Below are 26,407 nucleotides of genomic sequence, written 5' to 3' on the forward strand. Positions count from 1 at the left end.
TCCAACAGGGCTTCACTGGGATCAGATCGGCAGCTATAGCTGCCGATTTCGGTTCTGTTGCCGATTTCGACCCTCGACTCAAAATTCAAGTTCACGCTAAAATTTCTTTCGTACAATCTATCCGTTGGTCACTTTTATGTGTCTAAATTAGTTGAAAATGTATTATAAGTTTATGATATTTTATTTCCTAATGTTGGCATCGGGCAAGGGATCCGGGCAAGGGATAAAATCGGCACGACAGCTATAGCTGCCGATTTTGGTTCTGTTGCCGATTTCGACCCTCGACTCAAAATTCAAGTTCACGCCAAAATTTCTTTCGTACAATCTATTCGTTGGTCACTTTTATGTGTCTAAATTAGTTGAAAATGTATTATAAGTTTATGATATTTTATTTCCTAATGTTGGCATCGGGCGATTAAGTAATCGTTTTACATGTAATGATTATGATATATGCGAGTTTGATGATTATGATATATGCGAGTTGGAATCGGGCGAGTTGGTATATCGGGCGAGTTGGAATCGGGCGAGTTGGTTCTGGGCGGGTTGGAAAAGGTGCGAGTTGACGGGTACCTCTCGGTTGCGCACGCGATCTTGCCAGTTTGTGCCCCATTATCGACCAATACTGTTTCATCTGCAGGAATTTCGGTACAAGTATACGATTTGACAGGCTATGATAAGAATGCTTCTCAACAAAAAGTCGAAACGGCTGCCATATGATAGAAGAAAGTGGCTTCAAAGTCGGGGTACATATCTGGGGCCGTTTTATGAATAGAAACCATGTTGGATAGTCTGCGCATGTGTGGGGACGAAATCGGCAAGGGATAAAATCGGCGCGGCACCGGTATGTGTATACACACACACACATACACACACACACACACACACAAATGAAATCAGAGTGCTATCATTTATATGCAACAAGAACTGTTTGTCTGAAATTTTTTATGAGGTTTTCAGGAAATTACTGTGGCAGATCTTCTTAGCAAATGTGAAATATTAGTGATGGCGTAGATGTCTGAACATGATAAACCTAGTATGCTTTGTGTAATGTTCACTTTAAAGGGAGGCTGTCGTCGGAACTGCGCGTGTGAGACTTTCTTGTTTACAAGCAATGTATTTCATGCATGATATCTAGATGTGTCACTTCAACATAGCTGCAACATTTAAATTTTACGATGTTCATTGTTTACAAACATGTTTTAACTTTCATAAATCACCAATGTACCCAGATACAGTGTTTACATTGGTCGTAGGGGTCCTTAGCAACCTTTGAGCAGAGTTCCAACGACAGCCTCCCTTTAATGCTGACACAGTTTAACCCTTTTCCTGCCAAGTCCACATTTCACCATCAGGTCAAGATGGTTAAAATTAATGAAACACAACGTATTCCATATGGTGTATTTTAACATAATACTGTACATTTGAAAGCTGTTGAAAACATAAATACTGTAAACTTGATTTTTTTGGACTAAAGATGCTATAACAGACCAAGCCAAGTGGGTGAAAATACGTCATGTTTTGGCTCAATACCGCTTTATACTGACTTACCTGATGGGGAAGTGATACTGTCTGGCAGGAAAAGGGTTAACGAGAAACAAACACACATGTAGGAAATTTGCCACAAACAAGAGAAATTTGCCACAAACAAGTGTAATCACTGACTTGATCCAAGTCTACCTATGTGATTTGTGGTTTTAGTTTTTTTGAGTTCTGTTTTGCTGAATTCAGCCTTACCCTGTGCTTGCTATCGATGTATGTTATGCAGAAATGAAATTTCTGTTTGAGTGTGTACTAGGTACACGTGCAAAACCCCAGTGATTGCGTTTCAAGAAATGGGTGTTCATATTTACCAGATTCAACAGTTTCAGAAAAAAAAAAAATAACTTTCAAATAGAAACAGGAAGTCAATCTTAAGCTAGATTGTACCGTGTAAAATACACATCCAAAATGATAGCAAGAATTGCAAAAAAGCGGATACCTTTATAGAAAAAATTAAATACCTTGAATATTAAAGTGAAATAAAAACAAGGGAAATGTGAGAACAAGCTGAAAACTTACATTTTTTGTAAGTAAAATATTGAAACAAAGTTGTAATTATGTTTTTGTGAAAGTTTGACACTTCAGAATATATGTCTATTAGAAAGATTACAGTGCAATTTTTCCTTTTTTTAGTTTTTGTTTTCCAATATCGGGAGCAAAACCATGCAGTGGACCTAACTGCCAAAGACGTGTGTTGATGAAATTCAGTTTTGTTGGCAGGAAATTTTACCTGGTTTTTATATAGAACCAAAACTGGATATGTTCTAACAAACTAAGCTTCAAAGATGGCCTGGATAATTTGATATACGAGTCACTCACTGTGTAAATTTGATTCTAACATTATTTCTTCAGATGGGATTTCAACACTGTATTCAGATTCTTCTATCGCTGGCAAGTTTCAGCAACCTGGTGAGCTTAATACCATCATTTGCATGATCAAAAGTAGTTGTATCAGTCTTGCAAGTGTTTTTCTGAAATTTTCTTTTTTTTTTTGAGGATTTAGATCATCCTGTGAGAGATAATTTTCCAGTTGGTAATTAATCCCTAGCCATACACCTTTTATTGGTCTGTAACAAAAAGTGTACAATAGATAAAAGAAATCCCAGGCACACTTCTCCAGTTCATTACATTGTCAATTGTTGGTGCAATTTCAACTGGAAATACTGCAGCTTTTGTACAGGGGAAGGTAAAAGCCAATGTTTTAAAGGTTATTCAAATCTATTATCACATTGATCCTTATAGAAACAGTGATTGCAAAATACAAATCACAGCATTTGAAATTATCTTGACTTTCAGAAAATATATAGTTTTAACCCTTTGAGCGCTGTAATTTTTCCCACCAAAATTTTAGTGCAACATTTTACCAAATTTTATGAATTTTTCTGTAATTTTTTTGATAATTTTTGACCAAATGGAAAACACATTTCCTTGGCTACAGTTCTTTATCAAAATTTTGGCAAAAACTTGTAGGTATATTCTGTAAAGGTGACAAAAATTGACTTTGGCGCTCAAAGGGTTAACTGAGTTACAAGCTCAGTTGTTTGCAGAGAATTCATTATTCCAAAGGGCCCAATACAGAACCTTAAGTTTTTTTTATGTACCTGCCAAATAATAAATTTGCAGATACGACCTTTTTGCATTAACGCCATGCTTTTTACTGGAAGTGTCTTTCAGTGCTTCCTCCAAGTTCAATTCTGAAGTCAAGAATGCACCACGATTTGTCATTTTCCCAAGGGTAAAGTTACTGTGATGTCATAAGATTTTTCAAATGAATCAGTTCACAATCTGTTCAACATGTTTTCTGTTTGAATGTCGGTGAAATCCTGTGTTCTACACACACTGCAGTAAGTGGTGTTTCACAAGTAATGGCTGGTTGCATACTACACAGTAAACTAAGAATATTTAGGAAACCCAGAATCTACAATCACACAATCCCTTTCATCACAATAGTTTAGCCCAAACTCATTGTTGTCAATGGTGAGAGTGGACCTGTTTACAGGGAATTAGGGGTGAACAGATTAAGGACACTATGCCAAACAATCAGACAAAAAAAATAGGGCCAAAATGTTTTAAGGAATTTCTTGTTATTTGCTGCCGCTTTGTTATAGCAGTGAGTCATCTGCCTTGAATTTGTACATGGATTTTCTGACAAGTTGATTGCAAGTCGATTAGAACAGAATTTTTCATCGTTTTTATTTGCTTGTTTAACATTTTTGAGTCTTCTTTTCAAAAGAATGAGAGAAAAGAATACATAACATTTCAAAGGGGTGCCAAGTTGTTTATTTTATCTGATCCAAGTTATTCTGTCATGATTATTGAATAAAAATAAATTATTGTGAATAATCGTATTTTATGACTATGTTTCTGAAACTCAAAGCTCTCATTTTTGGACACTCTGGGCCAGAGGTGTCTTGGTCACGACGACGTTTATGTCCGTGTTTGTCCGTCTGTCTGTCTGTCTGTCGGTCCATTTGTACACAAACTTTGTTCCAGTCATAACATAAATGCTGTTACTTAGAACATCATGCAGTTTTTAATATATCATAATTATGGAAAGTTCTAGATCTCATAACATTTTGTCAAGCATGGTCTCCATAATAAAGAGTCATTTGCGTAATTAGTGACCATTTATGAATAATGACAGCACAGATTTTGACAGGAGTTCTAAGACTCATTGATCACACTTAGGTTTGATCATGCTGAAATTTTGATGAGCATGATATACTGACTTATTTGCATATTTAATGAATTACTGTAATTAGGCTATATATCAATAATGAATGCTCTGATTTTCACCATACCTCCGCTATTGATTGAACACAGGTCTACCTATGGTGAGAGTTTGATGAGCATGACATCGATTATTAGCTCATTTGCATATTTGATGAATTTCTGCAATTAGGCTACATATTAATTCTGAATGCACTGGTATTATTTGGACCTCAGATATTTATTGATCATACATAAGTTTTGTTGTGTGCAAAGTTTGATGAGTGTAGCATTCTGAGTATTAGCTCATATGCATATTAGTTTAATTTCTGTAATTAGGCTGCATATCAGTACTGAATGCAAAGAATTTAACCAGACGCACAACATTCTGACTATTGGCTCATTTGCATGATAATTGCGTTTCTCTAATAAGGCTGTATAAAATTTTATCAGACTTTTATAAAATTTTATCAGACCTTATACTGTAAGTTAGGTAAAGTATGACATGCTCATTTGCATATTTAGTGACTTTCTGTGGGTAGGCCATATTTCACAAAACAATATACTAAATTTGATCCCACTTCATAGAGATACTTGATATTTACAGCATGCTTATGATCAAAGTTGGTGAGTGTGACTTGTCATAATTAACTCATTTGCATATTTAACCCTCTGAGCGCTAAAGTCAATATTTGTCGCCCTTATAAAATATGCCCCAGTCAATTTTTGTCAGATTTTTGCCAAAATTTTGATAAAAAACTGTGGCCAATGAAATGTTGCATTCATTTGGTCTAAAATTATCAGAAAAATTACAGAAAAGTTCATAAAAATTGGTAAAATGTTACACTAAAATTTTGGTGGGAAAAAATACAGCACTCACAGGGTTAATGAATTGTTGTAACTTTGCTGTACATCAAATCTGAAAGCACATAAACTGATCAGACTTATGGGGTACACTGATCACACACTATGTTAATTATGCTGAAATTTTGGATAGTACCATATGATAATTATTAGCTTATTTACTTATTTTAATTACATTCTCAGGGTTTTCTCTCGACTGCGCGATTGCGCAAATTGCGCATTTCGAGTCATTGTCTGCCCTGTAAAAGTCACTGACTGCGCGAAAATCGCGCACAGAACACAGCAAGCAATGATGTCCACATATATTGATATATGAGGGTGACCAAAGCAAATAGTACAGCGAACTGTGTGAATCAATGATGGAAGATGGAAAATTTGAGCGTTAGCATTGTGTAGGCACGTGTATAGCAATGCAACACTATCGTTTGATCGGCGCATGGGGATCGGTCGTATTTTCATGGATTTATTGCCCCCTAAATTCGGACCGAATCGTATCCGAGGGAACATGTATGTCAAATCCTGAGTCGGGGAAACTTGTAGGTGACAATTAGACAGAAGATAGACAGCAGCCGAGCACATCAAAAGCTGACAAACGTCATCATGTCGATGTTTATGCATATGTGCTGCATACGACATGGACGACGCAACTGAACTGGGTGACGACCGTAATGATATCAAGGAAGCGCTTCATAAGAAGGCAAAATTCACATCAAAAGTGACTGCCCCCTAAAATGTCAAGTCTGCCCCCTAATTTTGATGAATGGGGCAGAAGAGCCCCTTTCAATGAACATGCAGAGAAAACACTGCATTCTATCACTGATCTCAAAAGTGATTGAACAGAATTTGGTCAGACTTCTAAAGTTCCTGTAGTATTGTTATATTAAGATTTTGTTTGATGAGTAGGACATCATAATTTGTTCATTTGCATATTCAGTTACTTTCTGTAATTAGACCATATACGAAAATGGATTACACTGAATTTGATCATGCTCACATTTGTAGGCTTGGTTTTACTTGTGATGAAAGTTTAATGAACATGACAATTAATAGCTTATATGCACATTTGTACTAATAGGCAAATGCGGAATGCTCTGAATTCGAACGAGTACAGCCGGGGGTTTATAAATGAACTATGTTTAACTCAAACATTATGAGCATAATAAGAATCACATAGGTTGTATATCACATAGACTAAACTTGTATGAACACCTGTATTTTGTTAATTTTTTGCTTCTGCACCATGTTTCTAGTGCATTTCTATTACTCTGATTAGTTTCTGAAACTCAAAGAAGTCAAAGACAAAGAGTAACATACAGTGACTACAGTCTGTACATAACATCTATATTTATGGCACCAAGAAAGCCCTCCTCTCCCAAAACACCCCCGGGGTCAGAGAACCCGGACATTTCCATGTAGGTGCTAAATTTTTGTCAATTGTTCGGGGCGAGCTGACTTAATTACCTTGTGTAGTATAAGGACAGTCAACCCCTGAACATTACTACAGCAACATACCAGCAGTCGTGAGCAGGGTGAGCATTAGTGCATGCTCAGTGGGTAGTGTCGTTGAACCACATTGGGGATGATCAAATCCACTGGACCATCCGCAATGATACACATGGTGTTACGGTGCTAAGACAGTGTGATACATCATTCCTGAAAAAAGTGATCGTTGCCAACAATGCAGAACGGTGCATGGCACAATGGATGATTTATCACCGTGATCAATGACATATCTGGAAGATACAAGATAGATAGATGTGTGAACATGGCATATCTCGGAGATATGTGATGTAGAGATGTACGAATATGTCATCTGCTGTGATTGATCCATATTCCATATGCAATTTATGTACTCTCGACAGATAGCATTTATATCAGACCCATACATGTCTATTGAGCCAGATTTTGTCTAACACTGCAGTATACAGTGTAGGAAATCCGTGGAATATCAGAGACAAACAACCGGGCAGGTATCTTTGAAAAGTTGCCCACTCCAGCAAATTTAAATTGTACCAGCCCCGAAAATTGTCTCGATTCCGTACACAAGGTATACCTCACCTCTAATCCCATGGAACCAAAAGTTGGCAACTCTGTAAACCCGCCAACTATAGATTAGTATTAACTGTTAATGTCATCAAACTGGTCTCAAATTTATATGCCGCGCGGACAGTGGGCTATTTTCTACTCTGCTAGCAAACACGTATATACATAATATATGGCAATATGAAGTTTAATAGGGCAGTTTTCCGTATATCATTTATGAGTGTATTTGCCTATCCTTGCTAAAAATCATAAGGCTCAATATATACATGTACCTATACCATAGACCCTACCGAACTATTTTATGAAGGTAATATCAAGGATATCTACAGTAAATCCGTAAATGCTCTACATTTCACCATTCTTTGTCAAGACGACATCTGAAAGTGGCTACATCAACAGAAAACTGCAGGTTTTATCAAGCACTACTGTAGCTTTCATCTCCACGTCATATGCCCATTATTACCACTATATTGTCTACGTAGTTTTTGAATTACTGTGCTCCAAGATATTGTAATTGTACGTGAAGATATAATTAACAACTGAAAAATTGCGAGATTGTATTTTTGGAGCTTTCATATCTGTCAAACTTTTTGTCCTCAGACTGTTTGTTTGATTCCTTTGCTTTGAAATAGCATTGTCAACTGTTCGAGTTTTGATGAACTAAGCAAAACACAATTGGAACTAATTTGGGATAATTGGATCTTCGTTTTTTTTTCGAATTTCTCGAAAGTGTTAGATGCTGTACAGCTGAATGTTGCAATATTACAAATTACTCATAAAACAAGTGTATAACTTCAAAAGAAAAGCTGATGAGATTACATTTGCAGATTAAACGAGCATTACTTACCATCCAATTATCCCAAATTAGTTCCAATCGTGTTGCAAAATGTTTTAGATAGTCGTTTTGAAATTTGGTAGTTGTAAAAGCTCCCGTTTGGCAATTGACCAATCACGACACTCCATTCATTACGTGCTTGGTCTATTTTTTATGAAAAGCCCTTGACCATTTATATGATGACTCTTCTAGACATCTAGACGTAACAGTTGAGGTAAACAACGCCAGCTAGTACAACAGCCCCACACTCGGACTGTTCTTGTTCATAAAATCCGACGTCGACCCTACTACAAACCGCAAGGAGATCCCTCAAATTCAGGCTTTATCCAACTAGACTTGACTAGTGTTTTTAAGGAATACACTTGTTCGAAATATCATGATATTGTCAAAATGTGTAAATGAGAATAAATGGAGAAAGGTTGTCTTCCTGCCTCGTTTGAAATTTCGAATCTTGCTCATACCATACTGTAAGTACGCGTAGATATAGAATTGCTGAAACGTCACGGCATCAGATGCCCCCCCCCCCCCCTCACCTCGTGTTTTCACCATTTCATCCACACTTGGAGGTGCCGTTAAATAATACATATTTCAAAATTATTTTTCTCTATTAGAGCTAAGTATAGTCTGTGTTAACGTCATATATAATAATACTTGCTAAATTAAATTGACTATTTCGTTGGTTGCGTCAACCTAGGGAAGCATGCTTTTCACAGTTCGACGTACATTAGTGTGCCCGATTTTGAAATGCGTTCTTGCCGACATGCATTGCACTGTGTTGGTCAACTCACACATAAAAGAATAAAATCTATACCATGAAAGCTTAATCAGTTGAGAAAAATAGCTTAAATTGTCCTTGAAAGAAGAGATTCATCTTCATTTTGTTGTCAGATAATTGCATCGCTTCCAATCTTCAAGCACGTTGTAAATTTTAAGTTGCTTTCCAATATAAATTATGTATAATATTGTATCATTGTGTCAGTCACGCGACGAGGAAGCCTTTTTTAAAGAAGCCTTTTTATTGATTCCATGGCAACCAGGTCACATAACCAGGGGAAATTTAAATGGCCAAGTGCACGTGTAGTCTACTCATATGACCAAATGCCCTGCAAGTTTGAGGACTTTATGTGTATTGGTTTTTGAGTTCTTGCTTGATGAAATATTTATTTGAAGAAGAAGAAGAAGAATTAGGAGAAGATGCGAGTGAAACACTTGGGTACAGATCTCCTTTTTCGCACACAATCACTCGTTAACTTTAAAGAGGAAAATAGTGAAATAAGGAAACGACATTTTTATTACTTCGAAATCACCTAATACGAAATAGGAAGTAAATAATTAGAAGTTCAAATCATACATTGATCACTTTTTCATTGGAAAAGGAGTCTTATTATTATTTTAATTGTACAGCCTTTCTATGCTACAATACATTAAAAGCAGAAAGAGCCCAGGACCATTGAGAGTTCATAGATTGACTGGACTGATATCGCAATGACTGTGAACACCCTCTCTTCATGTTTAAGCCAATAGAACCGCACCGCTATACATGTACATAATGTTGAAAAGAGTTATGGCGACTATACGCTGAGATGGCGACACCATCATGCACTGTGTGCTGCCTAACTACCTGTTCTGGTTACAAACCACTACCAGTTTGAACATTCTCCATGTGTATTTACCACCCTCAGGGCCGTAGCCTGCAGCCCCCCCCCCCCCGGAATTTTTCATACTGTCGATATTTTAATGTTTATGTAAATTACCCAAATTCTAGCTACGTTAGGTTCTGCCCCCTTGGCAATTTATATCGTGTTCACACAGGATCCATGAAACGCTTCTGAAACGTCTCAGGTCAACTAAAGGATGAAAATTACCTGTGAACGGTACTTTGTGGTCCTGGAACGTTTCAGATTTGAGACGGTGTTGCCATCTATACCCAATGCCATTTAGCGCTGCACATCTAAGAAAAATGTTTACCAGATTTCGAAGGGGCATTCTTATCCTTTCACTGATCAGCTTTTGCAATTAAATACCCCCTTTTTGTGTTTCTCAGTCCTAGGTGATGCACAAATTAGCCCACTTTTCCTTGATTTTGAAAAACGCATCAGTATACCTGTTTTCACTGAGAGTGCCACCATCGGGTCAAATTTCACAGTCGAAGTAGAGTTGAATATTTTCCACTTAGACCGAGTCATAACCACTCACTCGATTTGCTTCAAAAACAACGTTCATTGATTGATCAATTTATACAAAAAATCCGAGTCTGCAACATACTCAGCGATATTTTTGGAGCGGGCCTTAACTTGAAACAAGAAAATTAAGCAAATGGCACTGCATTAAATCCTGAATACAACAGACATGCGAACATGTATTTTGTGTGAATTATTTATTTCATACATTACCCAACATAAAATCGGATACACTTTTACAAGTCACTTAAAGTTAAGTCGTGTACTCTCCTTTTTATCGGTACACCGTAAACAGATAAAGGAACATTAGTAATATATATCATATATTTATGAGCTAATGACAAAATTACACACAATAAAAATATACTCATTGCAACTATTAGTCGGGAGTAAATGACTCTTTTTTTTGCTTTGCAAGTCGAACGCGTTACTGTGCTTTTTTACGCGGTTGTCTGAGCAGGACGGGACCAATGAATTTTCTCTGGATAAAAAAATAAAAAACTTGAGTATTCGTTCTGCGCTTTCAATTTAATATAGATTGATCAATAAACATATGAAAGAAAAACAAATAAAATGGTGTCCTCATTCATTCTACCAGAAGTCCAAACGTCACAACGCAAAATAAAAGTTGTCTTTGCAGTTCACTGGGAGTCTTTCAATGGTTTACGTTCTTCTGACATTGATAATGAAGTTTAAACATGTTGGCCGTGAAAGAGAGACCGTGGAACTTGAAAGTGCGCCTCCTACCGATTAGAAATGAACGGAACATCGTGAAAATAATCACCACGGGGCGCCATCTTGATTTTTTACAGTGACTTCTGGTATACTTTTGAGATGCCCAAGAGAAGTCTATTTTTAAAAACGTATTAAAGGATTCGATTGAAGACATTAAATAAGACAATTACAATAATCATATCAAATCACTCCGAACTGCAAACTTTCCTGGAACATGTCAGATGGCAAAAACGAAATATCTCGATTTGTCATAAAATTCCTCTACAAAAATCCGTTAAATATTCAAAATCATAGTTCATTTTGACACGTCGCGATTGTTAGTAAAGACTGAACCTCAAAACCCTGCCCAGAGACTTCGTCATTAAATTCGTCCCGTCAGATTCCGGAGGTTGTTCGTCAGCGTTCAGGGTACCCTTCTCTGAATCCCGACGTCTATTTCAAAAGGTGATGAGACACACGCACAACTCACGCATGTCCAGTGTGCGAAAAACGTATGGCGTCACTTCCATCGAGTGATAACACTGACTTTGCTGAAGCAAATGGCAAAGCCCTTTGTGAAAAATATAGATAGGTGACACATATAAGTGTTCAGCCAGATTCCATCCTGTAGTGGTCATATTAAAGAAAGCACAGCCCTAAATGATTGTTGAGGTAGATTTCTACAAGTCTTTCCTTTTTAAATAGATCACATTTTTTCTCTACAATAGATAGGCTATTAAAGTTATACAAATCTCTGAAGATAGACACGTCGCCTGCAACGCTGTGTTTTAGAAACGGTTTACAGAACAGACACATATACTTTGTACATTTCATTTTCAAAACCTTTATGTACACCTTTCCTGAAAGCTCCTGTTTTCCGCTCCTATTCTGTTTCATCGTCATGTTGAAATGACACTATGCCGTGATTGCATATCACTTACAACGCTATACACCCGTGTTGACTGGATGATGGCTGTACCAGGCCGTTACAGACGCAGCTCATGGTGCTAACCACGTGACACACACGCGAGTTATGGTGAATACCATGTTCAACGCACTCAATTCATGGTAACGCGACACGTGTGCTACCTATGGTGACAACCGTGACCCCCCATGCCTCACACCTGCCATCACTTTCTTTCCAAGCACTTATATCAAGTTTGCAATAAACACAAACGAAATGTACACAGAATCTTAAAACGTATACATATCTAGTATACAAGCTGTGGTAAAAACCGGACGTTTTCAATAAATACAACCGACAGAGACTCATTGGGAAGGAAATGTTACAGGTGATAACGATACGGAAAGTTTTTTTTTTCAACAAAAGAGTACGAGAGAAGATTAGAGTAGCTTTCTAAACAAAATCTTTCAATAACAGACCATTTCTCTGCCATCTCGACTAGTTCTTGTTAATGTATCTCGAATAAATTCTAATTTCTCCTGTGTTTGAAGAAAAGATTGAAACAACGTTGACTACGATAACAAAATCGTAAAGTCGTGTTTGTTGATGCATCGATCCGAGCTGGATCTGACTTTACTGTTTTGAACCCTTCTCCTCGTCGAGGGTATGTTCTATTCACAGTCCCTCCACACTGTGTGGAGGTACTGTGGTTCTATTACTCATTCGAAAGGAGAACTTTTTTGCTGTGGAAACGTTTCAAATGTTGAAACACCAGTTCCATTAAAGGTATACTCTGAATACTGTCACCTGTTCCAATTTTGCCACAGTTACCATGGAAAGAGAAAATCTAACCAATCACAGACTTTAAGCGGGTGTCCGCTTTTTAAAAACAGCGCCCTCACATGGGCATTTTGAATACCAAGGAACTCTCTTTTGACCATATATGGGCATATTTAGATTACAGGTGACTGTATGCCTTTAATTTGATCAGATAAATACTAAAATGATCGTGATGTAACTGAACATCTTCTACTTCGCCGATTCGCCTTTCAAACTGATACACATTTTTTTTCGTCATACAAAAATATTTTACATTTACAATTTCTACTTCTTTGTCGTGATTATATTACATGGACTGGTGAAATAGACCTACGTATAAATCGAGCGTATTAATCTATCTGTAAAAACAAGTTTTATAGTTTACTAGCTCCAAACACCCGTCATCGTAAGGTTTGCTAAGATTTGAGGTCCCTTTCAAGAAATAAATATTTGAGTGACGTTTCACTGGTGTCAAGCAAAAAATGTTCCCTTAGACGAGTCAGTATTCTCCTGCTCGTCAAAAGATTAATCTTTCAAAAAAAAACCTTGATTGACAAAAATAATGGCATCGCTATAAAAAAAGAAATTTACACTTTGTGACATTGCTTGATCAGCACCAAAATCTGTACAAACGCAAGACCTTTGTTCAAAGAAAAACTGTCCTGCGATCTCTTGAAGGTAAGGCCGTTTCGCCTTTGAAAAAAATCTTTTGACGTATACGTCTACGACTTTGAAATCTTTCAACGTGAGCAAAGAGTTCTTCAGTCGGTATACAAGTCAGTGTATCCTGTCAGTCCCGTCTCGTTCAGCTTCTTCAGACGATCATAGATCTCTTTGATTGGCAGTCTTTTGTTGTGATGTCGATGCCAGCACCCGAGTATGAGTTTGTAGACTTCTTTCGGACAAGCTGGGGGACAGTCGAGGAGGGTGCCGTTTTTGATGTACTCAATCACCTGGAACGTTGTTAAAAACACGTTCAATTAGTGCATAGTCTCTCACGCAGTCTCCCCCCACCCCCAACACCGTGATAAGTGATAGATTACATGTACAAAAAGCAGGACCAAGGTGCTGTCCATCCTGTGACGGAACGAAACTACTGGGCATGAAGCAGATTGGCCCCGGAGCTTAATGATCAATGGCAATAGACCTTAGTTGTGACTGTTGTCAAATATGTGCCTCGAAAGTGAAAGACTTAAACTTTTGCTCAAAATCTTTCGGCCATTCTCTTTCAAAATCAAGAATGAAAATCGGGAGTCACCTTGCTAATTTCGGTACTAGAGAAACAAATAACCCAAGATTTACCGATATTTGAAATTCAAAATGGCCGCCATCCCTGTGCTAACTCTATGGGGAAAATTAAATTTTCGAATTTCGAAAAACTAAGCCGGTGAAAAGTTTTCTTACACCAAGCGCTTTAAAATGAATCCCCACAAGTGGTATATCAGAAAAGAATTGTAAAAGTTTGAAAGTCCGAATATCTGTCCGCCATAATGCCTCTGATTACAGTCATTCGAACTGTCCGCCGTGCTCCCTTCCAGAGAAGCATAGAGTCTAAAACCCGTTAAACTGGTGGCCAGAGAAATATAAGATAACTCATTTTGTGTCAGCAGCAGACAAATATCGTTCGAGCAATCAAATAACATAAATCAGGGGTTACTCGCTGAAATTTGCACTTGGAACCACCTACTAAAACAACAGACATGATGCACTGCAAAAGCTAGACACGCTAAAAGCAAGAATATTTCCCAGAGACTATCATCAAGGACTGAAACAAACTATCGTGTCGGATGACTCCAGACATTGTGACATCGGAATCACTTCACACATTTAATAGAACCATGCAAACTTAATATTTTCGTATTCAATTGTATATGTTTCAACCTAGTTTTGTATTGCGCAGTCACTATTGAAAATTGAAATATGTTGAAGTTGGCTAATTTCGGTAGGAGGCGATATTACAGAAATGCTCGAGTGCATGGCAGGTTCCGTTATCTGTAGCGAAGTACTGCTACAGTATAAGTACGTAATTACCAACAGACTATGTATGTATTACCCCATTATAATAATCAACCCAACATGTAATGTTGACCAAATATGTATCAACATACTGGTCAAGTGTTGTGACGTATCGAGTTAGTATAATATATTGAGTCAAGTGTTGTTATTTATTGTTGATTATTACACGATGAGTTAATTATTACATATCGGGGTAATATATACAGAGGGAGATTGTGAAGTTTGTTCATGTCTTCGATATTTCGTTTTCAATGTGTGACAGTAAATGGCCCTTTCAAAGTACATATACACTGATAAAAAAAATACAGAAATTTTTACCTCGTGATTTGACAGTTCGTACCAAGGTTGTTTGCCGTATTCAAATATTTCCCATAATACCACGCCAAAACTCCACACGTCACTTTCGATGGTAAACTTTCTGTAAAGCACGCTCTCAGGCGGCATCCATCTCACAGGTAACATCGTCTGACCACCAACCTGTTAAAAAGACAACGTACAGGTGAGCTGATACATCAAGCAAGCGAAAATAAGTCATTATGGACGAAGTACCCTTGGTCTGAAATGCGGAAAACCTGTTTGTGAGAATTATTTTAACTAGAAAATAATTGACATAGCCGTAGAATTAACAAAAAGCTGCTTTTCCCCCATCGTATAAGACCCATATATTTATTGAATATTTTTTTTCAAAGAAAAACAGTCACGGTGAAAGCTTGTTACGGCTAAAGGGGGGGGGGGGGGGTCTTTTGATGCGTAAAATTACATGCGCAGTGTATTTGGTAAAATACCGGGGTATGAAAAAGATGAGCAAATAATGGAATACATAAAACATTGTACGCATCAATGAGGGATAGTTGTTCGATTATATATTACTAAAATGACCAACTTAGGATACACAAAAATATTGTCATCAGAAAGTCATAAGGGAATGGCTCATCTTTTCACTCACAGGGTATGTGAATTCAAGTGATAGAACATTTGATGCACGGCCTGAAAAAGCAACTTCAGAAAAATTAAATCAGATCTAAAGTTGCTTGAGATTGGCGCACACACTTTGGCGCACACGTTTGCGCGTTAGCGCATACTTACTCTGTAATAGTCTGTGCTGTAGATGTCACGTGACATGCCGAAATCGCCAATTTTAACGACTAACTTGTCGCCGACTAGACAGTTTCTGGTGGCCATGTCTCGGTGAACGAAGTGTTGTGAAGCTAGGTAGACCATCCCGGATGCAATTTGACAGGCGACATGAAGCAGTTCCTTAGTGTTCAGTATTCTCTGCGTTGTATTGTAGGCCTTGCTCAGATAGAAGGCGTCTGGGCCGTGTGACCTGTTGGAATGGAAGGGAAAGCAGTGACAAATGGTCCGGCGTTGTGCCATTTTTTCCAGTGCAATGCATGGAACCAAAATTCAGCGTTGGTTGTCATGTTATGGAGTGTGGTAATCACAATTTGCTCTGCTGTTAAATATTATGTGAACTGACGTCATATATGTACGATATACATCTTAGCAGTCGACAGTCATCTGCGTCCATAACGTGTTCGCTTTTGAACGTAGGTCTGGTAGTTGTGTAAGACAAAATTGTAAGTTATACCGTCGGCTGTGCTTTGCGAATAAGAAGTCTTGCAAGGAATCGTGGCAAAACCCTACAAATCAACCACTTGTTGGACTGATAGATTGACGTGAAATAAATATTTTATTTTTCATGATACCTTTTTACGAAGCATATTTGATGCTTGACATATCAGGTACTGTTAAAAAACGCTGCAGTGTTTACCACAGATCGACATTCATTTTTCAAAGTTTCCATACTATGTCCCATATTCTTACCTCAAAAAGTTGTTCAAATCACCGTTTTCCATGTACTCGAAAACCATGAGGAAAGGGTCCCCTTCTACGCAAACTCCATAAAATGTGACGATGTTATCGTGTTGTAGGTTGGTCAGCAGCTCGGCTTCCCTCTCAAAATCTCTCCTGGCGTCTCCTATCGATGCGTCTTTCAAGGTCTTGACGGCAACCAACGCTGTCTCGTCCATTTCGTGCAGGTTGTCACATTTCCCAAGGTACACTCGACCAAAGGCGCCTTCACCGAGTTCCCGGATGAAATGAATAGTCTCTCGCTTTATGCGGCGTATGACTGTAGATTTAACAAAAATATTCGAAATAAAATTAAATAAAATAAAATTAAAACCCTCTGTCTACATGTCACCCTTGCTTTAAAAATTAACTTGCAGAATTGCTCTTCTACAAAAAGGTAAACGAAAGATGGTCTGTCAGCAGGGTGACAGCATGAATCTTTTCATTGAACACAGCAGTAATTATCGACTAAATGCAATGTCTTGGGTTGGTCAGAGAAATTCAAAATAATTTTGATCCTTACTACCGAAAAGTTGGGTTACCTGTTGTACCATGTACCGTTGATGGAGCGTATTTGATGAACTTGGCATTGATAAATATATTGACGCAACACAGTAGGAAATGAGAACCGGCTATCATGTGAAACCTCCCAAAGAGGGACCTTTCGATTTGTCAACATTTAGGTCTATCACCTTTCACTGGAACAAAATAGCTTTCAGAAAAACAACACCACGCTGACAACAGAAGTATTGCAGGGTGAATCTAGATTGTTTTGATAAAGAAATCCACCGCCGGATGAGAGGCGATTAACAGACTAATTGATTGATTGACTACTTTATTTTTAATCTTAACAATCTACCTGTTGAGTTCTTGCTGTCATGCTGTTGGGCCTCCTTGAAATAGTTCGGGTTCTCCACCATCTGGAGACCGTCTCCGGGTAGAGTGGTGCGTTTAGACAGCACGTCATCATTGGCGCTCATGATTTGGGACACCGTATTGAGGGTAAGGGCGGTGAAGCCGTTGAGTGAGGTCCTGGGTCGCCGTCGCTTACGTCGGAAGTGACGTATGCTGCAGATAATCAGGACTACTATGACTGCCGTAATTACAATGGACAGAACGACCGCGATGTAGACCTGCAAAATGGTGTTATTGTCAAGGTCATGAGTTACTTAACAGGAGATAAAAAACATGAATTGCACACTTTCCATCGTGGCGGCAAAGCCTGCATGGGATTGCAGAGGTTTACATATAAAATCTGCACGTCATATGCTGCTCGCAGCGCCTTTACTGTACTCATACGTTTCGTGATATCATGGTATTAGGTATATTTTTGACCTCGATGAGCTGGGTCACTGTCAAGCGCAAGCTGGTTTCGTCCTCATGTGACTTTCCTTTTGCTTATACGCCTTCAGCAGCTATCGTTTCATGCGAGACCCTATTTGTCAATGGCGGTATGTTGAGTGCAGCGTTGATCGTACAAATTGAAGGCATCATATTTTGCTGGGAAAAGGGCAAAATGTACACGTGGTGAAGTACTGAACTGCGGAAAGCTTAAGCTGAAGGGATCGTATCAAGAAATGATTGTCGATATGTTATGGAAATGTTAATATTTATGTTTAATGACAAAAAATATACTTGTTAGTCTTTTCTTTATACCAGGGCGGAAATGAAAGGGGAGTACTTATTCGTTCAGATCTACGACTAGTTTGTGTGTTAAACTCAGTTTTATAAACGTGAGATGATCGTAATATTCAAATGTTAAAATATTGTTTTTTACCCAAGGCAGGTTATATTATAGCATTACTGTGACATGAAGTGATCGATGGGAATGTGTATCGACAGGTAAAAGAAAATATGCAACATCACGCAACGTTACGGTGACCTGAACAAAACATGTTTGTATTTTGAATACCAAAATTGTTATAAGGGCGCCGTCATTATTTACGACCTGGGAGGGTCGGAGGAATTGCTTAGAAACTCCAAAATTTCGAGTAACCCCCTGCCAACCATGACGTGTTTGAGTAGCCCCCCTCTCTGCTACAGAAATTTTGAGTGAACCCCCTCCCCCAAAAAAATGGGAAAGTTAAATATCTATACAGTAAAATGGATTGCTGCTGCGACAGGCCCTGTACAGACCCTGATTAAACCCTGTGGTACAGGTCTGTGTCGGAAAGAGGTCCCATTGCTGTGACAGGGGCTGATGTACAGGTCTGTATCCAGTGCTCTGATGACATGCAGTGTTCTCCGTAGGATTTTTTTACAAGAGGGCGAAGATGTGGTGTGAAAGCACCACAAGCGACCACGCAAGCGGTCGCGGGGAGAGGTCAGGAGGGGGTGTCCCCCCTCCTGCCGTTGGAGCTTTTGAAAAATAGAGATTCAAATGGTGTTATTTGGTGGCACTTGGGGAGTATTTTTTTCAGATTTTTTCGTATAAAAAACTCAAAGGAACAGAAATCTGAGACAGTATTCCAAAACTTATATTCTAGTTCACTGATTTCAATGAAGATTACATTTTTGGGACGAAAAAATAGCGACAGACATACATTTATTCACATTTATTATTTATTATCATTTTCCTGCAATAAAAGATGGGTTTGTTGTCAAGGCATTCCACTGAATTAGCTTGCTTTACACATTTTCCCCTATCGGTAACCTATACTATGTAGAATATAGAAAGCAGACGTTTCTCATGAATGATCAGGCAAGTATACAATCTTTAATCAGGAAATACTGAAAAATATACTCGGTACTAGCCTCTAACATAAGGCTTGCCACGTCGAATAGCTGCAGCGGATCATTCTCGTCTGAAGATCACAATAACGTGAAACACATTGTGTAATGAGATTTTAGTTTCTACTTGAAACCACCTGTATATATATATATATATATATATATATATATATATATATATATATATATATATATATATATATATATATATATATATATATATATATATATATATGTATATATACATTGTATTATGTATGTGTGTGTGTGTGTATATATACCGGGTATGAACATACATATCTCAAGCATACATATTGCTGTTCTTTACTTTTGTTGTTGTATTAATTCATAACTTCACTAAATGCTTCAGTACATATCAACAAAATTGAGTAGCCCCCCCCCTTCTTGTTCTCCACTTTTGAGCACCTCCCCCTTGTAGCTTTCGATTTTTTGAGTGACCCCCCCCAGATTCCTCCGACCCCCAGGCCATAAATAATGACGACTCCCTAACCAAAATTCTGAATATTATTTCTGCCTCGATGATTCCCGAAAACGTAGATAGATGTGCTGATACACTGCGGTCTTTGAGATGGAAGCTAAATTTAAGCTTTATACAGTATATTAAAACGTTACGGTAGTTGTTTCGATGTATGCAAATACAGTACAAGTCGGCCATATTGAATTGAAAACAAGTCGGCCATATTGAATTGAAAACAAGTCGGCCATATTGAATTGAAAACAAGTCGGCCATATTGAATTGAGCATACAAGGATCGTCAACCTGACATTGTCAACTTGACTTGACATCGTTTTATTCAGGTCACTGTGAGGTTGCATTTCGTGACGTTGCATATTTTCTTTTACAAGTTTACAAGCCAAAAAAGTTATGGTTGGTGTGCCACAAGGCTCAGTACTTGGTCCTTTGCTCTTTACAATTTTTATCAATGATTTACCATTGTCCCTAAATTGTAATTCTAACTTAGACATGTGTGCTGAAGACCAGACTCTTCTTTCATCTGGTCTTTCGATTTCCCAAGTTAATAATTCACTTCAAAATGATGCAATCTCTGTTAACAATTGGGCCAAAAGTAACGGTATCATAATGGTTATCAATGCGAGCAAAACCAAAGTTATGTTAAGTGGGTCTCGCCTGAAACTGCACAGTGCAGACTCGAATGGTGAAAAAATTAATATTGTTATAAATACTACTTGTATTGCTAATGTTAACTTTGAGAAGATTCTTGGTGTAACTCTTGATAATTTGGTCTCTTGGGATAAACACATTGACAAATAACAACTTATGTGCCACGTTGAGTCAAATAATTGGTTTACTTAGACGCCTACAAAAAATTTATTCGCTCCATCTTCGCATGATCTTGTACTATGGTTTAATCCAATCTGTAATCGACTTCTGTTGCGTCGTTTGGGGAAAAACAACCTTGAAAAATATTTACAGGGTTTATAAAATACAGAAAAGGGCTCTTAGAGTCCTTCTTAATGCAGATTTTGACATTTCGAGTAATTTTCTTTTGGAAACCGCCGATGTTCTCAGTCTAAAACAACGTATTTTTTATTTTACTTGTATTTTTGTCTTGGAATATTTCGAGAATTCTATTCCAACGTACATTGCTGACATGTTTGTTCCATTAATGAACGCCATACTTATCATACTCGCGCCTCTTCTACGCGCAAACTGTGAATTCCACCGATTCGAACCCAGTCTTGTCAGAGATCTTTTGTTATGCGTGCTTCCAGGATTTGAAATTCACTGCCAGGGAATCTTCGAGGTAGCCCAAGTCTTGCGAGTTTTTTCATTAAAGATAATATTGACAAATAGCTTAATTTAATTATATTTTTATTTGGTTGCTGCTCATTATTTTATGTCATGATTTTTTTCCGCTCTTTTTTAGTGTTTTTATTAGTTTTTCTGATCTGTACAGCTCTTTAATGAATTTTGTAGGACCCCATGGAAGATTACGGCCCCATTGGGAAACTTTCACTCAATTGGTGTCTGTAAATGGGTTATCCTTTAAAGTGAATAAATAAATAAAAATAAATAAATAAATAAACGTCAAATAGGAATCGATGGAGTCCATTACGCCCTTTCACCTATGAGCTGTCAAATAGGCAGGCTGTGCTTTACATGTCGATGTTCTCAAAACGTAATATACGGGCAAGATTGGCACAGCAAATACCGACCTTCTGTTCGTCATGGAAGACGTGCCCCTAAAGCTTTGACGAATAACATGTTGTACGTTGAGAATTTACATATAACAAGTGCAATGACTGAGACTGCAAACGTTCACCTGATAATGAAATCATATCCCGCCTGTAAATGCATGAGACGGGCAAAGAATATGTTATTCCAGGAAATGTCACGCATTTCAAAAGACCTGTAGTTCTTTAAAGGGGAAAATGAACCCGTGTTAAAATTATATAGTCACCCCTATATCTCTTTTAATATCTATCATTTCAGATCATTTCTCAGTTAAATTGCATTACGCTATTTGATAGCAAGCCCCACAGTCAGAAATATGCATTGTAGATTTGGCGTGCACACAGTCTCCTATATATCGTTGCCTCTGAGTTGGTTAATGGCTTTCGTCGTCCTCTTTGAAAACGGTTACGCACTCGATGCAGGAGTGTCACCAAAACGAATCTGTGTCGGTTCCAGCTGTCTAAGAACGGGATCAGAGAGGACTAGGATAGCCTCTTGGTATGGTTTATCATGCTATGGGACCACAGTGGAAATAAGTTTCTATAATTTCTGTGTTATACCGACACAATGATTCTTGTCTGTTTTCTGTGATAGATTTTTTTTGTATTTTGATATATTGAGCTAATTAATCAAAAATAATCAAAACGACTTCTAAAGACACCCTTATTTTGGCACAATTTGACAACTAGTATTGCCAAGAAGTGGGGATGTCAAAATAGAAGTATGCATAATACAGATGCCCAGAAATTGCGGCACTGACTAATTAATAAAGTTAAATTAAAATAAATTCTAACGTTTTTCGAATCATTTCCTCCTAAGTTACCAAGGCTCCATTCCTAACTCTTACTCCAAAGTAATTTCTCAACCCTTTTAGAACGTAACCTTTGACCTCATTTCAATAAGTACACACACACACACCTTTGACGTCACCACTTAGTGGCTAAACTACTTGTAAGAGTCCTGCCCCTATTTTCCCACTCTGTTTGATTTTTGCCCTTCTCCTGCAAAAACGATGCCTATGTGATAAACTCTGCACACAGTACATCAACCTTTTTATATATTTGAAGGTCAAATATCTTATGCAGTGTATCGGAGACGACAATGGCGGGCTAGCGGTATAGGACAACGCATACAAAAGCCTTGCGAGAAAGAGTAACTACTGTAACTAGTGTATTAAGGTCGACTGACAGTGTCGCTCGTACAGCTTTATATCCGTCAATATTCCAGATAGCTCACGATTTCTATAAAAACTCGAGGACGACGGATCTTAAAGTTCAATTTAAATTGCATTTCCGAAGGGAGACATGCGCGATAAGATGGTTTGTGAAAGGCATAAAAGGACCCTTAAGAGAGTTGCAATTAATCATACTGACACTTATGCTTTGTGCAATTTCAGTGTTTTGTTACATATATGTTACCATGGCGATTAAATGACTTTGGTTCTTCTGCTCAGACCCTTGAAAATCCAGCATTGGAGAGACGTGTTCTCTTTGAAAATGCACCAAATGAATAGTTGCAGTTGGTAAAATAATGGATAATGCCCTAGGCGCCAAGGCCCTGGTTTGTAAGAGCCACATGCGACAAAACATATGATGCGTGATTTTGAAGTCAGGGTAAATATACTGTGAACCAATCGGTGCATGGCTAAATACTGAGCTACTATTAAGAACTACAAATTACGGGGGGAAAACTGCAAAACTCGGAGAACGTGAGGATTTAACCTCTTCAAAAGATAAATCGTTTCTAGTCGTGTGTTTGGTATGGCGTACAGGAAAAGGGGACATTTGAGAATTGAGAAACGGTTAAGAAAATACTGCCATAAATGCTCAACCGATCTTTTTTTTACGACAGAGCAGTTGATCTATGCAAAGTTGTTTCCTAACACTAGAATTCACAAATACGAAGCTGAAGTGAGGTCGACACGGTTGCAGTAGCTGCAGCAAAGCTTGGCGGCACATGTTTTATGCTTGGCATGCTTGTCAGCGATTTTGCGCATGAGCACCGACTACAGAGGGGCGACCACTCAATATGCTGTTAGTCAACAGTATTACTTTTAAAGCCCCACTCAGTGATAGAAACCCGCTCTGAAACTGGCATTCTTTCCGTTCCGATGGCTCTCATTTGGGGGGTACGGTTGTTACGGGATGATATTTGTTTTTAAAGAGTTATTATCATTATCATAAGGGAACTGGCACTGAATACGTCTGCACAAGTGCATCCCTAAGTTGGGCATTTCTTGATATATAATGCCCGTGTTGAAATTTCTTTTAATTTTGAAATCACTTTTCTAGCATCAACTGAGGTAAAATTTTGCAAATCTCAGTATGTAGGCCTATAGCGAACTATGCAAATGTGTTGGAATATCAATTGCATATAATGATACATAGTCAAGTTTCCGGACGGGTTTTCATTCAACCAATCTTATCTGTACGTAAAGAGAGATTTTCATCAAAATGGTATGTTCCGCTAATCTTGGCCAACTTAGGGTTATACTTGGAGTACTAGACTTGGTTCAAGTCCGTGATTTTGTAAATAAAGTAATTTCAGCCAAGTCTTACGCGTACGTGTTACTTTTTATGTGTAACGCTCTGACTGGTTGGGACGGCAATACGATCGTAAGCTGTCTTCACCGAGTTTTACGAAAGCGTGGCAGTATCTGCGCAGTGTCAGTATTAAAGTAGCAGCCGGAATCATGAATCTTGCGATAACTCCACTACATTGCGATACCTCCAGGACACAGTGTTCACAAAAATAGTTGCGATAACGCTACCAAATCGCATTCAAAAACCGTTTTATTCACAGACTTTTACCAAGTCTACTGCGGTACCAGTATAGACGGAGATTACAAACGATATGTGCACTGAATAACAATTCTAACGATGTATCAGATTATGTTAAGGATAATATTAGATGACAGAGATAGTATACAAAGGGTTGAGGGGGTTCCGGAGCCATCAGAACGAAAAGCTGACTGCTGTGGTTCCTACTTACAGTCGGGTCCATTGGCCTTTTGGAATACGGGACTGTAAAATTCTTGTTCTCTCTATCAAATTGGGAAGTGGGGTTTCGTGCCCAGTCAGGATCGTCAGCAGCCGCTATAAAAACGAATGGAGCATGCAGTAGAAATGAAACTGAACATGGCAAAGCATGCAACACAATGAGTGGTATGGCATCAATACACAGCACATAAAAAGCACACATGCGCACACGACGTGATGTGGGTGTTTTTGTTTTTGGCTGGCTAACGACAAGTTTGTGTTTTGTTTGTTTGTTGGGTAAGACCTCCGCTGTGCGGCGGACTTGTCCCTACTTACACTGGTCGTGTCGGGTTGGTTAGTTGTGGGTATCGACGTCGACTTGTAAAGAGTAACTGGAGCTGTACTGACGAAAGGCGGAATTTCACCTGGCGGAATCGGCCCTACGGAAGAACCATTCACGAAAAAACAACGAAAGATAGGGTAGAATCAAGAAACACAGGGGAAAGCAGGATACGAAAATAGGGTTCAAAGAATCAGGGTTAGTATTCAGAAAATAGAAAATAAAGAAGGGGATATGAATATAAAGTTGAAAAAAAAATGAAAATGAAAATTGGAAAACTGGAACTGAAGAGTACCATTCAAACGTCATCGATAATTCATAATAGAAAGATAGAATGTGGCCGTGCCATGCTGGCTCTGTTCAACAGACTGAACTTCTTAAATCTGTAAAAGCATCGTCAAGAAGTATAAGCACATGCATCAACCATCTAGTAGCCCTGCATGAAAATTGGGGTCAAACGGTTCGCAAATATCAATGGAAGAGGGCAACAAAAATATGTGCTCAGAAAATAGAAGAAGAAATAGTGTATTCTTACAATCACCCATGTATCAGGAGTTAGCAGTTGTAAAGAAAGATAGTGTCAGTTATATGATGTTTGAGACAGCGTTCTGTGAATGTGTGAAAGTTTGGACTGGGGACAATATGAAGGCGCCAATTCTGAGAACCCGTCACACGTCGATCATACACCACACATCAAAGAAAAGCACAACCCAATGATTAACCCTATTAAACGTTACTCTCGACACTTTCGTCTCTTTACCGTCGGTCTACTCTGTTAAAACCTGCCATTAACGTTTTCAGCAAAGAACTATACAGACTCTTAGCTAGACTTGTGCTTTGTTGCCAGGGGCCTTTGGAGTCGAACGCTGGATGTACGCTTGCAACACTGGTCTGATATTCATCATGCATGTTGTAGCATCAAATAAAATTGAAGATACTGATGATATTTCCTCATCCTCAAAATCAAATAACTCGATCAATCTCAAAAAGGGGTCTGTCATCTTTAGTGAGGGTGACACTGAACTTTGGTCTCTCACCTGGAAGAGCGGTAAAGTTGCCATACACGCTCGCCATGTCAGAACCCAAGAAATTCGTGGCAACCAGGCTATAATTGCCAATGTTGTACTGGGTGGGTAGTTGGATGGTCAGGCATCCCTCCAGTTCATGAACCGTGTCGTTGGAGAGGATTTCAAGGTATATATGATCGTCAGGCGTGGCATCGCCACTCATGATTATCTTGAGGTTCTGGATGGGCTCCTCGTTCCTGTAGAAGGATAGAGTGGGCAATGGAGTCCCGGTTATGTTGAACAGGAAACAGTGATGGAAGTACTCGTATGGTTTCCGGAGCTCTAAAATCCGGGGTGCACCTGTAACAAAGAGAAAAAAATGTTATTAAAATAAAATTTCGGGATAATTATTGTTTTGTATTCGGAGTATTGGGAGCGTCACATTTTGAGAGACGGGAAGACAAAAATACTTGGTCCCGATTCTCTCGCGTTTTCTTCGACCTGATGAACGTTATACGCAAGGATTGGCCCTCTTTTGCTTTGCCCTTTGTGTTCATTTGACATTTTCCTCCCTGACAAGGTCAGCAAATGTGAAAACTATGAATAAAAATTGCAAGGAAGGTATTAAATGACCGAGCATAGGTCTACATGGATGGGT

General features: G+C 38.4%; 1 protein-coding gene across 2 annotated transcripts in view; it reads right to left on the reverse strand.

The window, feature by feature from the left end:
• Window positions 1-10,350: 10,350 nt before the first annotated feature.
• LOC139121643 (NT-3 growth factor receptor-like) overlaps window positions 10,351-26,407 on the reverse strand; it is a 79,449-nt gene continuing 63,392 nt past the window's right edge. Inside the window, exons 8-14 of one of the 2 annotated variants that reach the window (XM_070686715.1) lie at window positions 25,780-26,109; window positions 24,416-24,519; window positions 17,337-17,610; window positions 16,451-16,757; window positions 15,710-15,950; window positions 14,942-15,100; window positions 10,351-13,560 (exon numbers count right to left, since the gene is read on the reverse strand). In XM_070686715.1, coding sequence (XP_070542816.1) covers window positions 13,369-13,560; window positions 14,942-15,100; window positions 15,710-15,950; window positions 16,451-16,757; window positions 17,337-17,610; window positions 24,416-24,519; window positions 25,780-26,109 — 1,607 coding nt within the window. In that variant the 3' untranslated portion in view covers window positions 10,351-13,368. Of the gene's footprint in view, window positions 13,561-14,941; window positions 15,101-15,709; window positions 15,951-16,450; window positions 16,758-17,336; window positions 17,611-24,415; window positions 24,520-24,738; window positions 24,843-25,779; window positions 26,110-26,407 lie in introns of both variants that reach the window. The other variant, XM_070686716.1, reaches the window with a different exon arrangement.

Source organism: Ptychodera flava, chromosome 21 (assembly GCF_041260155.1).
Source record: "Ptychodera flava strain L36383 chromosome 21, AS_Pfla_20210202, whole genome shotgun sequence".
NCBI classification, from domain to species: Eukaryota; Metazoa; Hemichordata; class Enteropneusta; family Ptychoderidae; genus Ptychodera; species Ptychodera flava.